A 15,074-nucleotide genomic window follows, 5' to 3' on the forward strand; every position below is an offset into this window, starting at 1 on the left:
CTAAGAGCGGTTGCTGGTTTAAAGTTTTAAAGATAATTCACACTTTTAAAGAAATGAGATATGACCAGGGGTGGTAGCTCACACCTGTAATCCCAACACTTTGGGAGTCTGAGGCTGGCAGATCACCTGAGGTCAGGAGTTCAAGACCAGCCTGGCCAACAGGCAAAACGCAGTCTCTGCTAAAACTGTAAAAATTAGTCAGGTGTGGTGGTACGCACCTGTAATCTCAGCTACTCGGGAGGCTGAAGCTGGAGAATCACTTGAACCCAGGAGACAGAGGTTGCAGTAAGCCACGATCATGCCACTGCACTCCAGTCTGGGTAACAGTGAGTGAGACTCCATCTCAAATAAAAATAAAAATAAAAAAAGAAATGAGATATAAGACCAAGTGAGGTGCTTTGAAAAAGAGCCAGCTGTTCCTTTTGGGTCCACAATCTTTCTTTCCTCTGACCCAGGCCCTTTGGCAGGAGTGTCAGCTGTTGTAAAGTACTTGCTGGTCCACCTTGGGGTACTGTCATCTAATGCTGTTTTTCTAATTGTTAACCATCCAGTTTAGAAGAACAACAAGAAACCTTGGTAGAATTTGGGAGAATTCTTAAATCCATAGGGAATGTATTTTGCCCTCACCTTGCATCTTGGGAAAAGAATGAAAAGTTACTATAGTTGATCTTGATTTAGTGTGAATTCCTCTTTCTGGCCAACAGCTGTGAGTATCTCTCTGAAACACTGTGGTATTCATCCATTCCTTCCTTTCATCTAGCTAGACTGGCCAGGTCTGGCTACACATCACCCCTTAGGAGTGTGCCTCTTGGGTCAAGAGTGTGGAATAAATCTCAAGCCCAGCGTTCTTGCTCTTTTCATTTTTCACATGCATGGATCAAGTCCCCTTCCTGTCTTGGTGTTAGCATTCCTGCCAGGGACTGTCACTAAGTTCTCTCCTATGTAGACCAGCTCCTGCTCTCAAAGGATTAATGACATCTGCCCACAGTGCTTTGGTTTTCCTTCTTTAGTAAATGGCCATCCTGATGGTTTCAATAGACTTCGAAGTACAGATTAAATGTCTCTTGAGGTGGAGGTCTCACAATAATATCTCAAGCTAAAGAAAAAATGAGATCCACCATTCAACTTGAAACTAACCCAAGAAAAATGGGAAACAACTGAAATATGAAATTTCTTCCCTTTACCCTTCCCTGTGGAAGCTACTGGTTATACCTATTCGGACTAAGGAGGCTGGTTTGCTTTCCACACCCATTTGTCTTTGTTCATTTCAAAAACTTCACAGTGACTCATCCCAGGGGAAAGGTTCTCGATCGTGAGTTGGTACTCAACTGTAATGCTATTCTTTCCCTGGGCAATTCATGAGTGGAATGTGCTTTGTTGCATCTTGTCTCATACAAGGCTTTCAGGTGGCCAAGAAAGAGAGAAAAGACATTCCCATCATTTCCTAGAAAGAAAGTACACAATTCAGTTGGCAGAAGATGCACATTTGCCACTTACATTAGCACCATGTTTTCAAAGATGGTACATAAACCCAACACCCAAAGACTTAACAGAATGCCACAGCTGTGATGAATGATGTAGCCGCATTACATGGGAGGAAAGAGAAGGGGAAAATGACTGATTCACAGGTTGCTTTTGTCCTCATTCAAGTCAGTTGACTTTTTTGAGCACCTGCTGAGAGAAACTTTGGACTAACTAGTTTCTGGGAGACGGGTGAGAGAAACTCTTCCTGCCTGAAGCAAATCACTATCAGATGAGCAAAAAATGGGCACTTAATGCAAGTGTCCTGCTGTGAAAACATGCTTTCTTAAAGACTTGCCCTGGGTCAGGGCAGGCACCATGTGTGGCCCTCATTCAAAGTGGAGGTAAGTTAAGGAAAGTTCCTAGAGGAGGAGAGGCCTAGAGCTGAGTCTCAGAGCTCTGTGGGTCAGCCAAATAGTAAGAGAAGGAAGGGCACTCTATGCAGAGGGAAGAGCATTCAGGAAATCGTAGTGACAAGTGAGCTTGACCAAGTGGATCCCATGGCTTGAATGTTAAGGGCACATGGGAAAAGGGGGTCTGGAGAGGGAAAAGCCAGACCCTGGGCCTTGCAAAGGATATTCTCTTTTATCCTAAAGCTGTTGAAGGAACTTCTCTACAGCAGAATGACCTGCTTAGGTTTATATATTAGAAATATGACCTTCAAAGCAGAATGGAAGACACATCAAAGTGAGGAAGGGACAGGGGATTCCAGATTTGAAGGCCGGCAGAGAGGTGGAAGATGTTTCAGTAATTGAGAGGGAAAGGAAAGTGGGATGGAGGCAAGCAGCAGTGAGAATAGAGATAAAGGAGTATTAGGGGTTATTGACAAACTAGAGCTGAGAGGGCTTGATAACCAATTGAATAGACATGGAGAAATTTAGGATGATGCCCACGTTTCTGCCTCGGACATCTGGATAAGTCACAGTGTCATTTAAGGCAAGGGGCATAGAGGAGGAAAAATAGAATGGGGGGCGGGCAGCATGGGGCCCGGTGAGTGTGGGAACTGTGGAACATTCCAGTGGAGGTGTGCAAGCCCCTGCATGAGCCCCACAGTGCACCATGCTCTTGGCTGGCCCAGCCTTGCCAACAGCCCCGACTTCCTCTCCTCACCTACAGTTTCAGCGTAATAGTACACTTACCTGAAGCCAGTTTCACCTGGGGGACTTCATTCCAGGTAGCTGGGTAGAAAAGGCCATAGATTTGGGCTTCTCGGAGGCGAGGAGCTCTGTGACTTTCTTGTACTCGGCTGTGTGAAGAGGGCTAGAGAGTGGCACTCTGTTTCTGTTGCTGTGAGCTTGAGCCTCACCATTATGAATCAACACCAACTGGGTATGCTTATGATGTATAACATTATGATAACACACAAATATGGAAGTCATTGAAACTGATGCATTATTTGTATGTAGACATGATAAAAATAGAAAAGGGAACCATTGGCTCCAGGAACCTTGATGGAACAGCAATTAAGAGTGGAGGGGCCATTGACTGTGAACATAGGTTGTTTGCTTTTTCTAAGGAGTCTTTCCTTAGATGAAACTTAGGTGAACTTTTTCTCTCCATAGTAAAGGAAATAGGTTGTCTACTCTGAAATAGCTGGTTTGGGGTTTTGAGTTGTTTTTGAAATGTAGACCTTTGAACCTCTGCCTCTCAAATAATGAGAATAGTAAAACTATGGAGAAGTGAGATCCTCTTTAAGAAAAAGGAACCTAGGCCGGGCGCGGTGGCTCACACCTGTAATCCCAGCACTTTGGGAGGCCGAGGCGGGTGGATCACGAGGTCAAGAGATCGAGACCATCCTGGTCAACATGGTGAAACCCTGTCTCTACTGAAAATACAAAAAATTAGCTGGGCATGGTGGCACGTGCCTGTAATCCCAGCTACTCAGGAGGCTGAGGCAGGAGAATTGCCTGAACCCAGGAGGTGGAGGTTGCGGTGAGCCGAGATCGCGCCATTGCACTCCAGCCTGGGTAACAAGAGCGAAACTCCATCTGAAAAAAAAAAAAAAAAAAGTAAAAGGAACCTGTCAGAAACTTCTGTAAGAAAGGTTGCAAATACAGCAGTTCCAAGAGTCACAGAGGTCTGAGTGACGGAGTGGGAGTGGCACAGCTCCACGAGCGGCTGGGACATGTTTCGGCATGGCTGCCATTGAAACTGGTCATGATTTTCTTGATATTGACTTTCTAGCTGCCTGCTTGAATTCATTTAACTTAAAGGAAGGCCAGTATTGAATAAATGTGCTTTATTTTTTTCCGTTTCCAAATGCTAACACGTGACCTGCAGGGATGGGTGCTCATGGGTCAGGAGTTGTGCTAACTCTTCTCAGATAGGCTGAGAGCCCTGATGAGACTTTTAACTTTCACTCCTTACCAAGCAGATATCTTCCTCTGAAGCTTTAAGGCCTGGCAGGTACACAGAGGGCAGCCTTTGATATGGACACAGCTACTGCTAATGACACAAAGCAGGCTGCTTTAAAACAGCACTTTGACATATCATCTCTAACAGAAACTGCAGGGAGAAGGTTAGGACCTCTTTGTATATAATGCGTCGAAGTGGGTATTTTACTCCAAAATAGGCCATTTTTCACCTTCCAGGACCCATATATGCTTCCCACAAGCCTGGAGCCTCCCTGGAGGCCTCCATGGACACTTCCTGGCATCAAGGAGCACGCTGAGGAGGATCCAGCTCCAGCAAGGCCAGAGACCAAGGCTCCTGCTCTCTCTTGCACAGAGGCTGGAGCAGAGTTAGGCTGCTGATTCTGCTCTGGCGAGAAATAAAGACAAGCTTCTGTAACCCTGATGTTGCTGCTAAACTTCTCTTCATTTTTGAAAGGAACATTTTCCTTTTCACTTCAGTAGTGAAGAGTGGGTACCTTCTTACCCCTCAGCTGGCTTTCGTCTTCTCCCCCTAGAGACCAAGGGTGCAGTCATATCTTGGAGGGCGAGAGCTTTTTTTGAGAGTAGCCTGGGTTGCTGTGGCGAATGGGAGTTGATCTTCCCACGTGAGCCCTTGCATGGGAACAAGGCTGTTCATGTTTCTCTCTTCCAGAGATGCCTTTCTTGTTGCCCTTCATGCTGTGTTCAATATTGGGCTCTTCAGCAATATTGATCCCATCCTTCCCTGTTCTGGGGTTTCCTTGTTTGTGAGTCACGTGCTGCATGGTCTGTTGATCTGACTCAAATTTGCAGCCATTTTTGCAAGCATGTATTAGAGAAAAGCAGCCCCAGTTCTAACTGGAGCCCCACTTCTGTGTGAAGTGTTGTACATACCACCCAGCCTCGCTGTGGCTGATTTATCTGAATTCTATAAAGGAAATAGAAATCAGCATGATTTAAGACCGGATCCCACTGGTAAAGACCAGCAAGCAAGTATAGAACATATACAAGATGGGTGTGGCGTAGCACTGTTATCAAGAATGACCAGGAGAAGACAAATCAGTGTGGACTGCAGCAAGTCTAGAAGGAGCTTTCTGAAGGATGAAGACTGGGACCCACTGATGTGCACGTGCATGGTGGTGCTTTGTTCCAGAAACCTCCCACCTGTTGGCATTCTCTCCTGCACTTCCCCCTGAAAGCCTGCTGCTTGCTCCCAGAGCTCTACCATGGCTCTCACCCCATCCTCTTTGCCAGAGAGATTCATCCACTTCTGTGGCTAAGACAACCACCATGAGCTACTGACAAGGAACCTTGTTCTCCAGCTCAGACTTTTCTTCCAAGACCTTTGCTGGTTGACTTCGCCCACTGTATAACCCAAAGGCATTGACAGCCCGCTGATCTCAAATGGAGTTCACCCTCTCTCTCCTCACCCCAAACTTGCTGTTCCCCTGTTTTCTCTGTCACACCAAACCTGAATCAAAGAAGTCATCTCCAGCTTCTTTGTCTCTGTCACCCCCTGCTCTTCCCTGATCTTCAAGTACTGTCAGTTTCGATCCTTTCTTTCTCCTCTGTCACGCCTCCCAGGCCATCATCAGGTTCTTCCTGGGTTCATCTTCTGGCCTCCACCATCACCATCTGCCAGGCCAGCCTTTACATGGACAGTCATTGCCTTTCTAGCATACTCGTCTGATTGTGTTCTGTTACTCAGGTTTCAGCAGTTTCTCGCCACCCATGAGATGAAGCCTACTGTCTTTGTTCAGTATTGCCTGTCTCAGCCACCTGACTCCCTGCCTATTTGACCCACCTTGTCTCTAGCCATTCCCTGCATCCACCCATGCGTCTGCTCTACCCTGAATGCCCTCTTGACTCTGTGTTTCCTTCCTGCTTCCTGAAATGACTTCCTCACTGTGGCCATCCTAATGAAGACTCCAAGCTACTGTACTTTGAAGGTACCCCTCACTCCCTATGGCAAACCAAAAGGCTCATTATTCTGTGCTCCCCTAGAACATTATGTATACTCAACACTTGTCCTGTTGCTGTTACAGTTTTTGTAAGTCAGCCATTCTCTCTAGATTAAAAGTTCCTTGATGGAAGGGTCATGTCTTCACAGAGCCTGGCTCCGTTAGGCATTCAATAAATGTTGAATGAGCAAATACCAGGATTCCCACACTTGGCAAAGAAGTCAGCCCAGCATATAGCAAAAGCATCTTTATCTTTCTCACACTGTATAAGAGAGTGACTTTCTAGTTTGAGACCCCCCATTGACATGTCCATCAGGAGCAGCCAAGGAAGCGAAACAGCTGTGTGCCAGCCAGAGGCATGCATGATTTCAGTCACATATCAGCTTCTGCAGGAACCAGCTCTGCTGCTCCCTGCTTGTCTGCATTCTCCAACCACAGCCACAGCCCACAGCTTCACAGAACGTAAAAGGTAAATGGGAAGTTACAGTAGGTGGTTCTTAGCATTGCATCCAACAGTGTGGCATCTGGACCACGGGAAAGAATCTGAGCTTTTAGTTTGAGTCTATCCCTGGCCAACAGCTTTCAGAATCCAGCATCCAGGTCATTAGAATTCCTGACTTGAGGGGAATGAAATGGTCAAGGCTTTTGCTTCTCTGGTTTCTCTTTTAACAGAGTTTGTTCTAATCCTTGGCAAGGGAAGGTGCCTCAATCTAGAGGGTGAAAGTTTAGTAGGCTGTGTTCTTAAGAACTGGGATTTCCTCTTCTTTGTTAATCAGTTCTCCTCACAGGAAGGAGTGCTTTTTGAGCACATGGCACTGAGATGGGAAGATGCTTGCTCTAAAAGCAGTGTCCCTGTGTACTGTACCTGCCTCAAGAACACAGGGACAAAAGGAGATTACGTTGCCCAGGAATGCATCTAGAAGGAACTCTTGAGGAAGGCCTAACTGATCATGTTTTGTAGTTGGATAGGAGCCTCTTCCAGGAAAACTACTCCCAATGGACCCCCATTTTGACTAAATGATTGAGGCCGGCTCTTCCATTCCTCTAACCAGGGCAATTCTAGTTGTCAAAGTAGTTTTATAGAAAAGGAGCTAGCCCTGATTGAGCTGGGATTTGCACCCCACCCCATACTTTCTGACTCTTGAAACACCACGTTATCATCTTGGCTTATAAAGCACCATGTTTACAACACGATTCAATAGCTCAGGATTCTGTTCATCGTCAGTGGATTTTGCACGGTTCAGCTGTAGGGCACCCAGTGAAAGTTTGGTCCAAGAGGCTGCTCCCTTCTCTTTTGTGATGAGTTGTGCCCAAGAGCAGCATTGAGTTACCCAGGCTTCTCTGAACCATGATCATTGAGTTTTCTGAGCAGTGACTTGGGACTTTTGAGATGTAAATAGCAGACATGAAACCTGGTGACAGGGTGGTAACATGCCATTGGCCTGAAAGACAACGCTGTAGTTAAAATCATTGCCACTCACTCTGCAGAAGCATTAGCGTTCCTTCAGCAGAAATAAAAGCATGGTGGAAAACGAAGTCTGGTAAAATAGCTCTGGGATGTTGCAGGATGGAAGGTTCCAGACTCCTGAGCTACCATGTCCTGGACTCTTGCTCTAATTGCAGTTTAAGTTTGATGATGTATGGGGTCATTATGATGTGTTTGGGGAAGCCTTGTCTGTTGGTGGTTAATAACGGGCACAGAGGGGATCCTGCTTGTCATAGCAGAGTGAAGGGCTTTCAAGCACAGAATGGAGTGATTTCTAGACTGAGATAACTGAGTCTGTTCTTAAGATGCCATTGTCTGTACAATTTCAGTTCTCCGGAAATTCCCCTTCCTTGGCCTCTGTATTACTGCAAATCAAGAAGTAATCTCACCAGGCCCATCATCCCCACCTAAATCTTTGAGTTCAGGAGATTATCCCATACCCACATTCCCTAAGCCTAGAGTTGGTTCACTCGGGAAGCAGGGCCTGATTTCAGAATAGTCCTGGCCTCTTCCATCAATCCCAACATTAAGCACTGAAAAAGTGGAAGGTTCTCACTTGTTTCGGAATGTGTGTGGTCAGTGCCTCAGAATAAAGCACTTAGCAGTTGGTAGACTCCTGCAGTCAACATGGTTGATCATGGATAATACTTCGAAAAAAACAGGAATAACGTTGACCCAGTGCTTTAGCATTTGCAAGTACTTTGCAGTCACTGTTTTTCAGCCACTGGTAGGCTGTTCGGTCCTTATTTTACAAGAATTGGTACATTATGGGAAAGAGCTAAGAATCAGGAGATCTGGGTTCTGGTTCCCATTTCACCACACACTTGCTCTGTGATCTAGGCTTAATGACTAGTTCTTAAGAACATAGCCTGCTAACCTTCCCTCGGGGAGGAGGGAAGATGATTCTGGAAACTTTCCAAAGATCCTATCAGCTCATAAACTCTGACTTAAAGAATATGGGCAAATACTTTCTTTTGTTTTTATTTCACAAGGAAATAGTTCTCCTGTGGATTTTCAATACAGTTACTATTTACTTTTCTTAACTTTAGAATGCCAAACTTGGGGGTTATTTCAGATGCACTTTAGAACTCCCATTATTCTGTGGCCCAGCCAATCTTTGAGCCTTTCTTTTGGTTGACAATCAAGTAAAAAGTCAAAGATGCCCTCAGGTATATATAGGGAGGCATTTTTTACGGGGAAAGATCAGTCCAATAGGGGATGGAAGACAGGCAGGCTAGGAATTAGTGACCACTATTTTCCTATCACTGTGGCAGTGGTTGAAAACTGTGTGTGAAAATCTGCATTGAATGTACAAAGGAATTATCTTGAGGACATAGTCTGCCCCTGTAGCTCTGTCATTCTAAGCCAGCTCTTTACAAATCGATGAACGGTCCAGCTAAGGCAGCTGTTCCCTGCCATCTTTTTGGTCATGAACCCCTTTGGGAATCTCATGGAAGCTATGGATGGCCCTCTGCCCAGAAAACTGTCCATCTACTCACAAATCAGGATATAACTTTAAGGAATTTCTGAATTCCCTGAAGCTCATGGACCCCAAGTTAGTACCCTTGGCCTAAGTAGAATGAAGGAGCCCACGAGTAGGAATGTCAGGGCTAGCCTGAGTCTTGTACATCTCAGCTCAAATTAAATACGTAATAACGTAAAGGTATATTTTTTTTCTTTTTTTTCTCTGACCATCACCCTGCTTTCCTTTCTCTGTTCCTACATCTCTCATCACCTCTTCTCATTCCCTTTCATTTCTCCCCACGTCTCTCGCATAACTTGTGCCACAGATGTTCCAGCCTGGCTAAAAAGCCTCCGCCTGCACAAATATGCCGCGCTTTTCTCCCAGATGACCTATGAGGAGATGATGGCCCTCACCGAGTGCCAGCTGGAGGCGCAGGTATGTGCTTGATGTGACTGTTCCCTGAGAAGTGCCCCAGGCAGGACCCGAAGTTCAAGGCCTGGACAACCTGGTTTAGATCCATACCTATGCCCACACAGTAGCTTGCCCTATCCTGGGAACTGTGGGATGCTGCCCAGCATTCCATGGTGAGTAAGGCTGGGTGGATTCTTGTCTTCAGAGTCCAATAGGAGATGGAAGACAAGCAGAAAGCAGGAACATGAAGGTGAGAGCAAGTGGTGTGAAAAGGCATAACCTCAGCACACTAGAAAGTTCCAGGTGCTAGGGAGGAATCGGTGGAATTTCCTAGGAGGAGTTATATCTGACCATGCCACAAAGAATATCCATCCCTGTCTTTGCTTTTCCCGTTCTCTCTCCTTCTGCCCGAGCAGGGCTTGGCTTGTTTGGGAAGTGACAGATCCATTGTCTATTGTCTAGTCCAGTTACAAACCAGCTAGCTTCTAACTGGACTGGTGAGTAGAAGCACCAGGTCATGCCTCAAACCCGCCCCAACATTTTTAAAAAGTCATGTTCGGGCCAGTCTTCATTAAAATTGCAGTAAATTATACAAAATATTTTTGTCTTTTAACATGAAACAATCACTGAGAATGAGATTTCCATAGGTCTCAGATTTCATTTCCCTTCTGCATGTCCTAAAAAGACAAAGGTTCCCCTTCCTTCTAAGGCATCTTTCCCCAACGTGGATGCCAAAGGCCAGTCAACAGAACCCCTGAAACTAAGCATGTTTCCGGCCATGCTGTGTGTGAGTAAATGGATCTGACCAATGTCTTTGTTTCCCTTGTTTAAAATGCTATTTGCATATTTCACATTGGCCTCAGTTTCCTTTCGGCAATGATTTAAAAGAATTGATGGTCTGAATAGGCTAAGAATATTTCCTTTGGAGGAAGAGGAGATTGTACCATTTGGGCATGGCTGGTGTGGATGGACACCTCCCCGCAGATCGCCGGTTCCCCATGCTTAGTCAGTACCCTCAGTTGACCCTGCAGGCCTGGCGGACTCCCAGTGTAGAGACACACAAAGCCCAAAGTCACTGCACATTCTCAGAACGAAAGGCACTCATCTCAACTTCCTAACATTTCTTCCACCTCTTTTTGGATCTTGATTGCTCCTTGACATCCCAGGGATTGATGAGAACTGTTTCTAAGAGCGCTGCTATGTTTCGGTCAGAGTTGAGGAAAAAAATCTAAGTCATCAGTTGATCAACTTGAGGAAAAAAACAAATAATTGACACTGAGGGCAAAGCCAGAGGCCCGCACAAACTTTTCAGAGTAATTTAATTCACTCGAACTCAAAGATAAGGGTAAACAGAAATACACCCCAAGTGTTTCATCTTAGACACAGGGTTCATTTGTCATTTGAGTCTTAGTTCTTCTCGTACAGGTGTTGATATTTCCATCTTTTCGTTTAAGAAGAATTCCATGGAACAGTTGCAAGAAGTCACCAGACGTTTGCATTAGAGACCTTATTTGAGAAAGGGATGTTTATCAGGAAATTGGCAGGATCTATTATCAAAAACTATTGAACTAAATCCTTAGGCTCAACAAAATCCACAGCTCTTACTGTGAATCCTAATCATTTACCTGAAGAGATGACTGAATTATGGATTTAAGTAACTTTCTATTCTAGTTTTCCCTAGAGAAACAAAAAGACGGGCTGCAAACTAACAGAAATTCCCCGTGTTTTATGACACTCCATGTGGACTCTGCTGGGCTGCTCATCTTCTCACAGGGAAGGCTTGAGAAAGCCGTGAATTTCTGTATGGGGTTGGGACCTTCAGGGAAACTGAGAGGGACTGAAATTATAAAGCCTGGAGACAAGGAAGCGTGCATGACTTAAAAATTATCTTTTAAGACTATGAAGAAATTTCATGCTGGGTAGAATAATTGGCTGTTCTGCATCTTTCTCTAAAATACAGAAAGATATGAATGCAGATAAAAAGCATGGTCAAAAGACACAGACAAACGTGTCACTAGATGGAGTTAGAATTAGGAAGATGCCTGGGTATGCTGGCTCACGCCTATAATTCCAGCACTTTGGGAGGCTGAGGCAGGAAGGTCGCTTGAGCCCAGAGTTTGAGAACAGTTTTGGTAACATTGCAAAACTCCATCTCTACTAAAAATACAAAAATTAGCCAGGTGTGGTGGCCTGTAGTCCCAGCTACTTAGGAGGCTGAGGTGGGAGAATCACCTGAGCCCAGGAGGTCAAGGGTGCAGTGAGCTGAAATGGTGCCACTGCACCCTAGCCTGAGTAACTAGAGTGAGACCCTGCCTCAAAAAATAATAATAATATTTAGTAAGAGGAGGTTTATGATGATGAATACTAATGAGAGAGATAAGTGGATATTGATGAGCCCATGAACATAGAGGAACGAAGAAGATGGTAAAGGCCTCCAAGAATCTGTAAGCTGATTCTTAAAAATATGTTTTAAAATATAGATATATAAATATAACTTGTTATTTAATTACAGAATGTTACCAAAGGTGCAAGACACAAAATTGTCATCAGTATTCAGAAGCTCAAAGAAAGACAGAATCTCCTGAAGTCTTTGGAAAGGGTAAGTTATCGGATGAGGGAAAGTTTCCACTTTCATCATAGGAAAATGAACCAGGAAAATTCTCCATTGGAAGCGTCTTCAACAGACCTTCTCGAGCGTATCATGCGGTTTCCTTACCAAAGTCAGAGAAAACGGGAATGCTTTGGAAGTGAAACTTCCTGGTTGGACATGCTACTTTGGAACCTGATGCCACAGTGTGCTTATTCCCTGGGCCCAGGCTGCCTTGCCCGGCTGTCCTAGAGCCCTGATGACGTGCTGTCAAATGCACCCTTTTTATGTACATTTGTAGAGATCGGTGAGGTGTTCAGTTCACAATCAGAGGCTGAAATCTTGGCCAAACGGGGTAGGGAATCCACAGTGTGCTTTGGTCTCACTGTCCTCCCAGGGGAGGGCCTGTTTTAAGAACAGCTGCCCGCAGAGTGGTAAACACCAGCAGGTACACTGCAGAGAGAGAGGGTCAAAGGCATTTGGCAGGCAGACATAGTTGGCTCTCGAGAATAATTTCAGGCTTTCACTTAACAACAGAATGGGTCCCTGTGTCTCTGATAGGAATCATCTCAAAAATGCTAAATGCTGAAAAAAGCTTATTCCAACGTTAAAAGCAGTGATCAGGCTGGGCATGGTGGCTCACATGTGTAATTCCAGCACTTTGGGAGGCTGAGGCAGGTGCATCACTTGAGATCGGGAGTTCAAGACCAGCCTGGCCAACAGGGTGAAATCCTGTCTCTACTAAGAAGAAAATTAAAAAAAAAAAAAAAATTAGCTGGGCATGGTGGCACATGCCTATAGCCCTAGCTACTGGGGAGGCTGAGGCAGGAGAATTGCTTGAACCCAGGAGGCGGAGGTTGCAGTGAGCCAAGATCGCGCCACTGCAGTCCAGCCTGGGCGAAGAAGCGAGACTCCATCTCAACAACAACAAAAAAGCGGTGATCAGCTGCCTGCTGTCCCGTTTTGTTTGCTGCCTTCATAGGTCCTCTTCTTATCTTTGTGTTTGGATGCTCCCCTGGTAACAATGTCATTTTTAGGACCTAATGACTACATGATTTCATCTAAGATCTGAAGGAGGGCAGGCCCATCCCGCACGCAAGTGAACCAGCACGGCCTCTGCCTCAGGGTTGGGATTATTTTGCACGGGTACTGGGAGGCAGGAGTGGTGGGTGGGAAGTTCTGTGGGTATTTGCAACCTGCAGGGCTTGAGAGGTAACCTCTTCTAGTAATCCCAGGGAGCTTTCGGGTTTTGGAAGGGGACAGAGTATTGAGGAAGGCAGGGCTAAAGCAAGCTGTGTGAGCATGTAAACATTTAATGGAGTGGGGAGTTTTCATCTGGTGCACAAAGGTGTGTGTGTATGATTTCATATATGCTATATAAAATTATATTTAATGCATATAATATGTGTATTTATAGAATATACATACCGTATATAACTTTATAAGAAACATTTCTTTTTAAACCTCTGGCCAGATAGACAGACAGAGGCTTCTCACGTGCACATCTGTGATTAAAGGCCTCTTCTTAATTAGAGTGAATTACAAATTACAAATTGCAAGTGAGCTATCCAACTGGACCTGAGGTTTATTTGTTGTTATTTTTAATTTTATACTACCTCCTTGAGCAAGCAGCTTGTCTGAGTGATTATCGCCATTTTTAAATTGAGAACGCATTCTCTTTGGCGGAACATTCAAAAGGCCAACTTACTCTTTCTTCGTTAGAAAGTACAGAAAACATTTTGCATAAGGATTTGATTGCAAGCGTTAGCGTAAAGGAGTGATTTCTTGCTGGAGCAGCCTTGAGGATTCATTCATATCCTCCATCACTGAGGAAGCAGACCCACCTGGGAGACAAATTACTGTTAGCTTTATTCCCTGCAGCCTGGCAGAAGTCAGCATGGGGAACACTCTGGCAGCCGGGTAGGAAGGGTGACCCTGACATGCCATTGACAAGTTAGTGACGTTTTCTGTGTCCCAGATTTTGCACCTAGAATAATATTGACTCCCTGTTCACTGGAATGGGAAAGTAAAAAAGAAGCCACATGCAGAGCGAAGTGTGATGGCAGCCAGTGGTCAAGTGGAAAGAAATTGTGAGTTTATCGAGTCTGACTTCTGTGAGAGAGGAGCGCTTATGTGTGTCAGATGACTGGGTTGAGCTTGCAGCAGAACACCCAAATGTTTGGACATCCTGTGTGTTGAGTGTCCCTGCATGAGCTGATGAGAGGGGGTGGGAAGGAATCTCAGGCATCCACTGAGGACTCAGCCTCTGGCCCTCCTGTCTCTTCTCTGGAACCCCTACCTCTCCTGCTTTGTAAGGGAGTGGGTTGTTTGTAACCCGTTACCACTGACGACACCAGTGGCAGACTCAAATCAGCTGTTTCTCAGGCATTTCCAGACACCGCTGGGCTGACGGTGCTGTTGGAAAAAAAAGTGATCTGCCCTTGCCTGCCTCCCATATTCTTACCTCACATAGATTTCTAAGGAGATAGCTGGGGCCCCGCCCATAGTTAGTTCATAATTGGTGGTGGCCCTCTGAGCTCTATGTCCAGAACTCTTTTGTTCAGTTACTGAACCCTTATTAAGCAGCTGCCTGGGACTCAATTTGCCCCATCCACTGGAGGTTAACTGTGAGTCATACATGGTTCCTGCCATAGGGAGCTGGGGACGTGCATTGGGACAGTTAGATATGGCACCATATGATCTCACAACCCAGTCTGGTCAGTGTCACCACAGCAGGTGGGGGAATCTGCCTGAGGTGACATAGACTGCTGTGCAGTGATGAGGTGGGAAGCCTTCAGAGGAGCCGGATGCAGGCTGGGAAACTCACTAGGAAACTATAGAAAGTCTTGATGGGACCTTGAACCAAAATAGAGGCAGTCAGGATGGGGGAGGAGGATAGAGATCGTTTAGGGGGACTCTAGTGATTGTGGCGAGGATTCTGTTTGAGTGTCACAGCATTTGGGGACAGAAAAGATAGGAGTGGGTGTGGGAAATGGAGGTCCTTTTGAAGGGTTGAGTTTGAGATGCCTGTGGGACACCCAAGTGGAAATGGCAAGTCAGTGGCCAGAAGAGCAGGTCTAGGGTCCAGGAGCCTGACAAGGTTTGAAAGGCCCAATTGTGTATCGTCTGAGTGTAACTGGTAGTAGGTACTCCCAGAAATGCGTGTCAAGTGTCAAGAGTGTGGATAGGCCTTGAGGAGCACCATAAGATGTGGAAGGGCTGACCATTAATACAGCCTATGCTCGCAGAAGGCTGGTAGTGTTCGAAGGAA

General features: G+C 45.5%; 1 protein-coding gene across 5 annotated transcripts in view; it reads left to right on the forward strand.

The window, feature by feature from the left end:
• Positions 1 to 15,074, forward strand: part of SAMD4A (sterile alpha motif domain containing 4A) — a 227,871-nt gene that overhangs the window by 174,511 nt on the left and 38,286 nt on the right. For all 5 annotated transcript variants that reach the window (XM_037731568.1, XM_037731570.1, XM_037731569.1 and 2 more), the window contains 2 exons: positions 9,131 to 9,240; positions 11,729 to 11,815. In XM_037731568.1, coding sequence (XP_037587496.1) covers positions 9,131 to 9,240; positions 11,729 to 11,815 — 197 coding nt within the window. The remainder of the gene's footprint in view (positions 1 to 9,130; positions 9,241 to 11,728; positions 11,816 to 15,074) is intronic.

This window comes from Cebus imitator, unplaced genomic scaffold (assembly GCF_001604975.1).
Source record: "Cebus imitator isolate Cc_AM_T3 unplaced genomic scaffold, Cebus_imitator-1.0 Scaffold407, whole genome shotgun sequence".
Lineage (NCBI taxonomy): Eukaryota > Metazoa > Chordata > Mammalia > Primates > Cebidae > Cebus > Cebus imitator.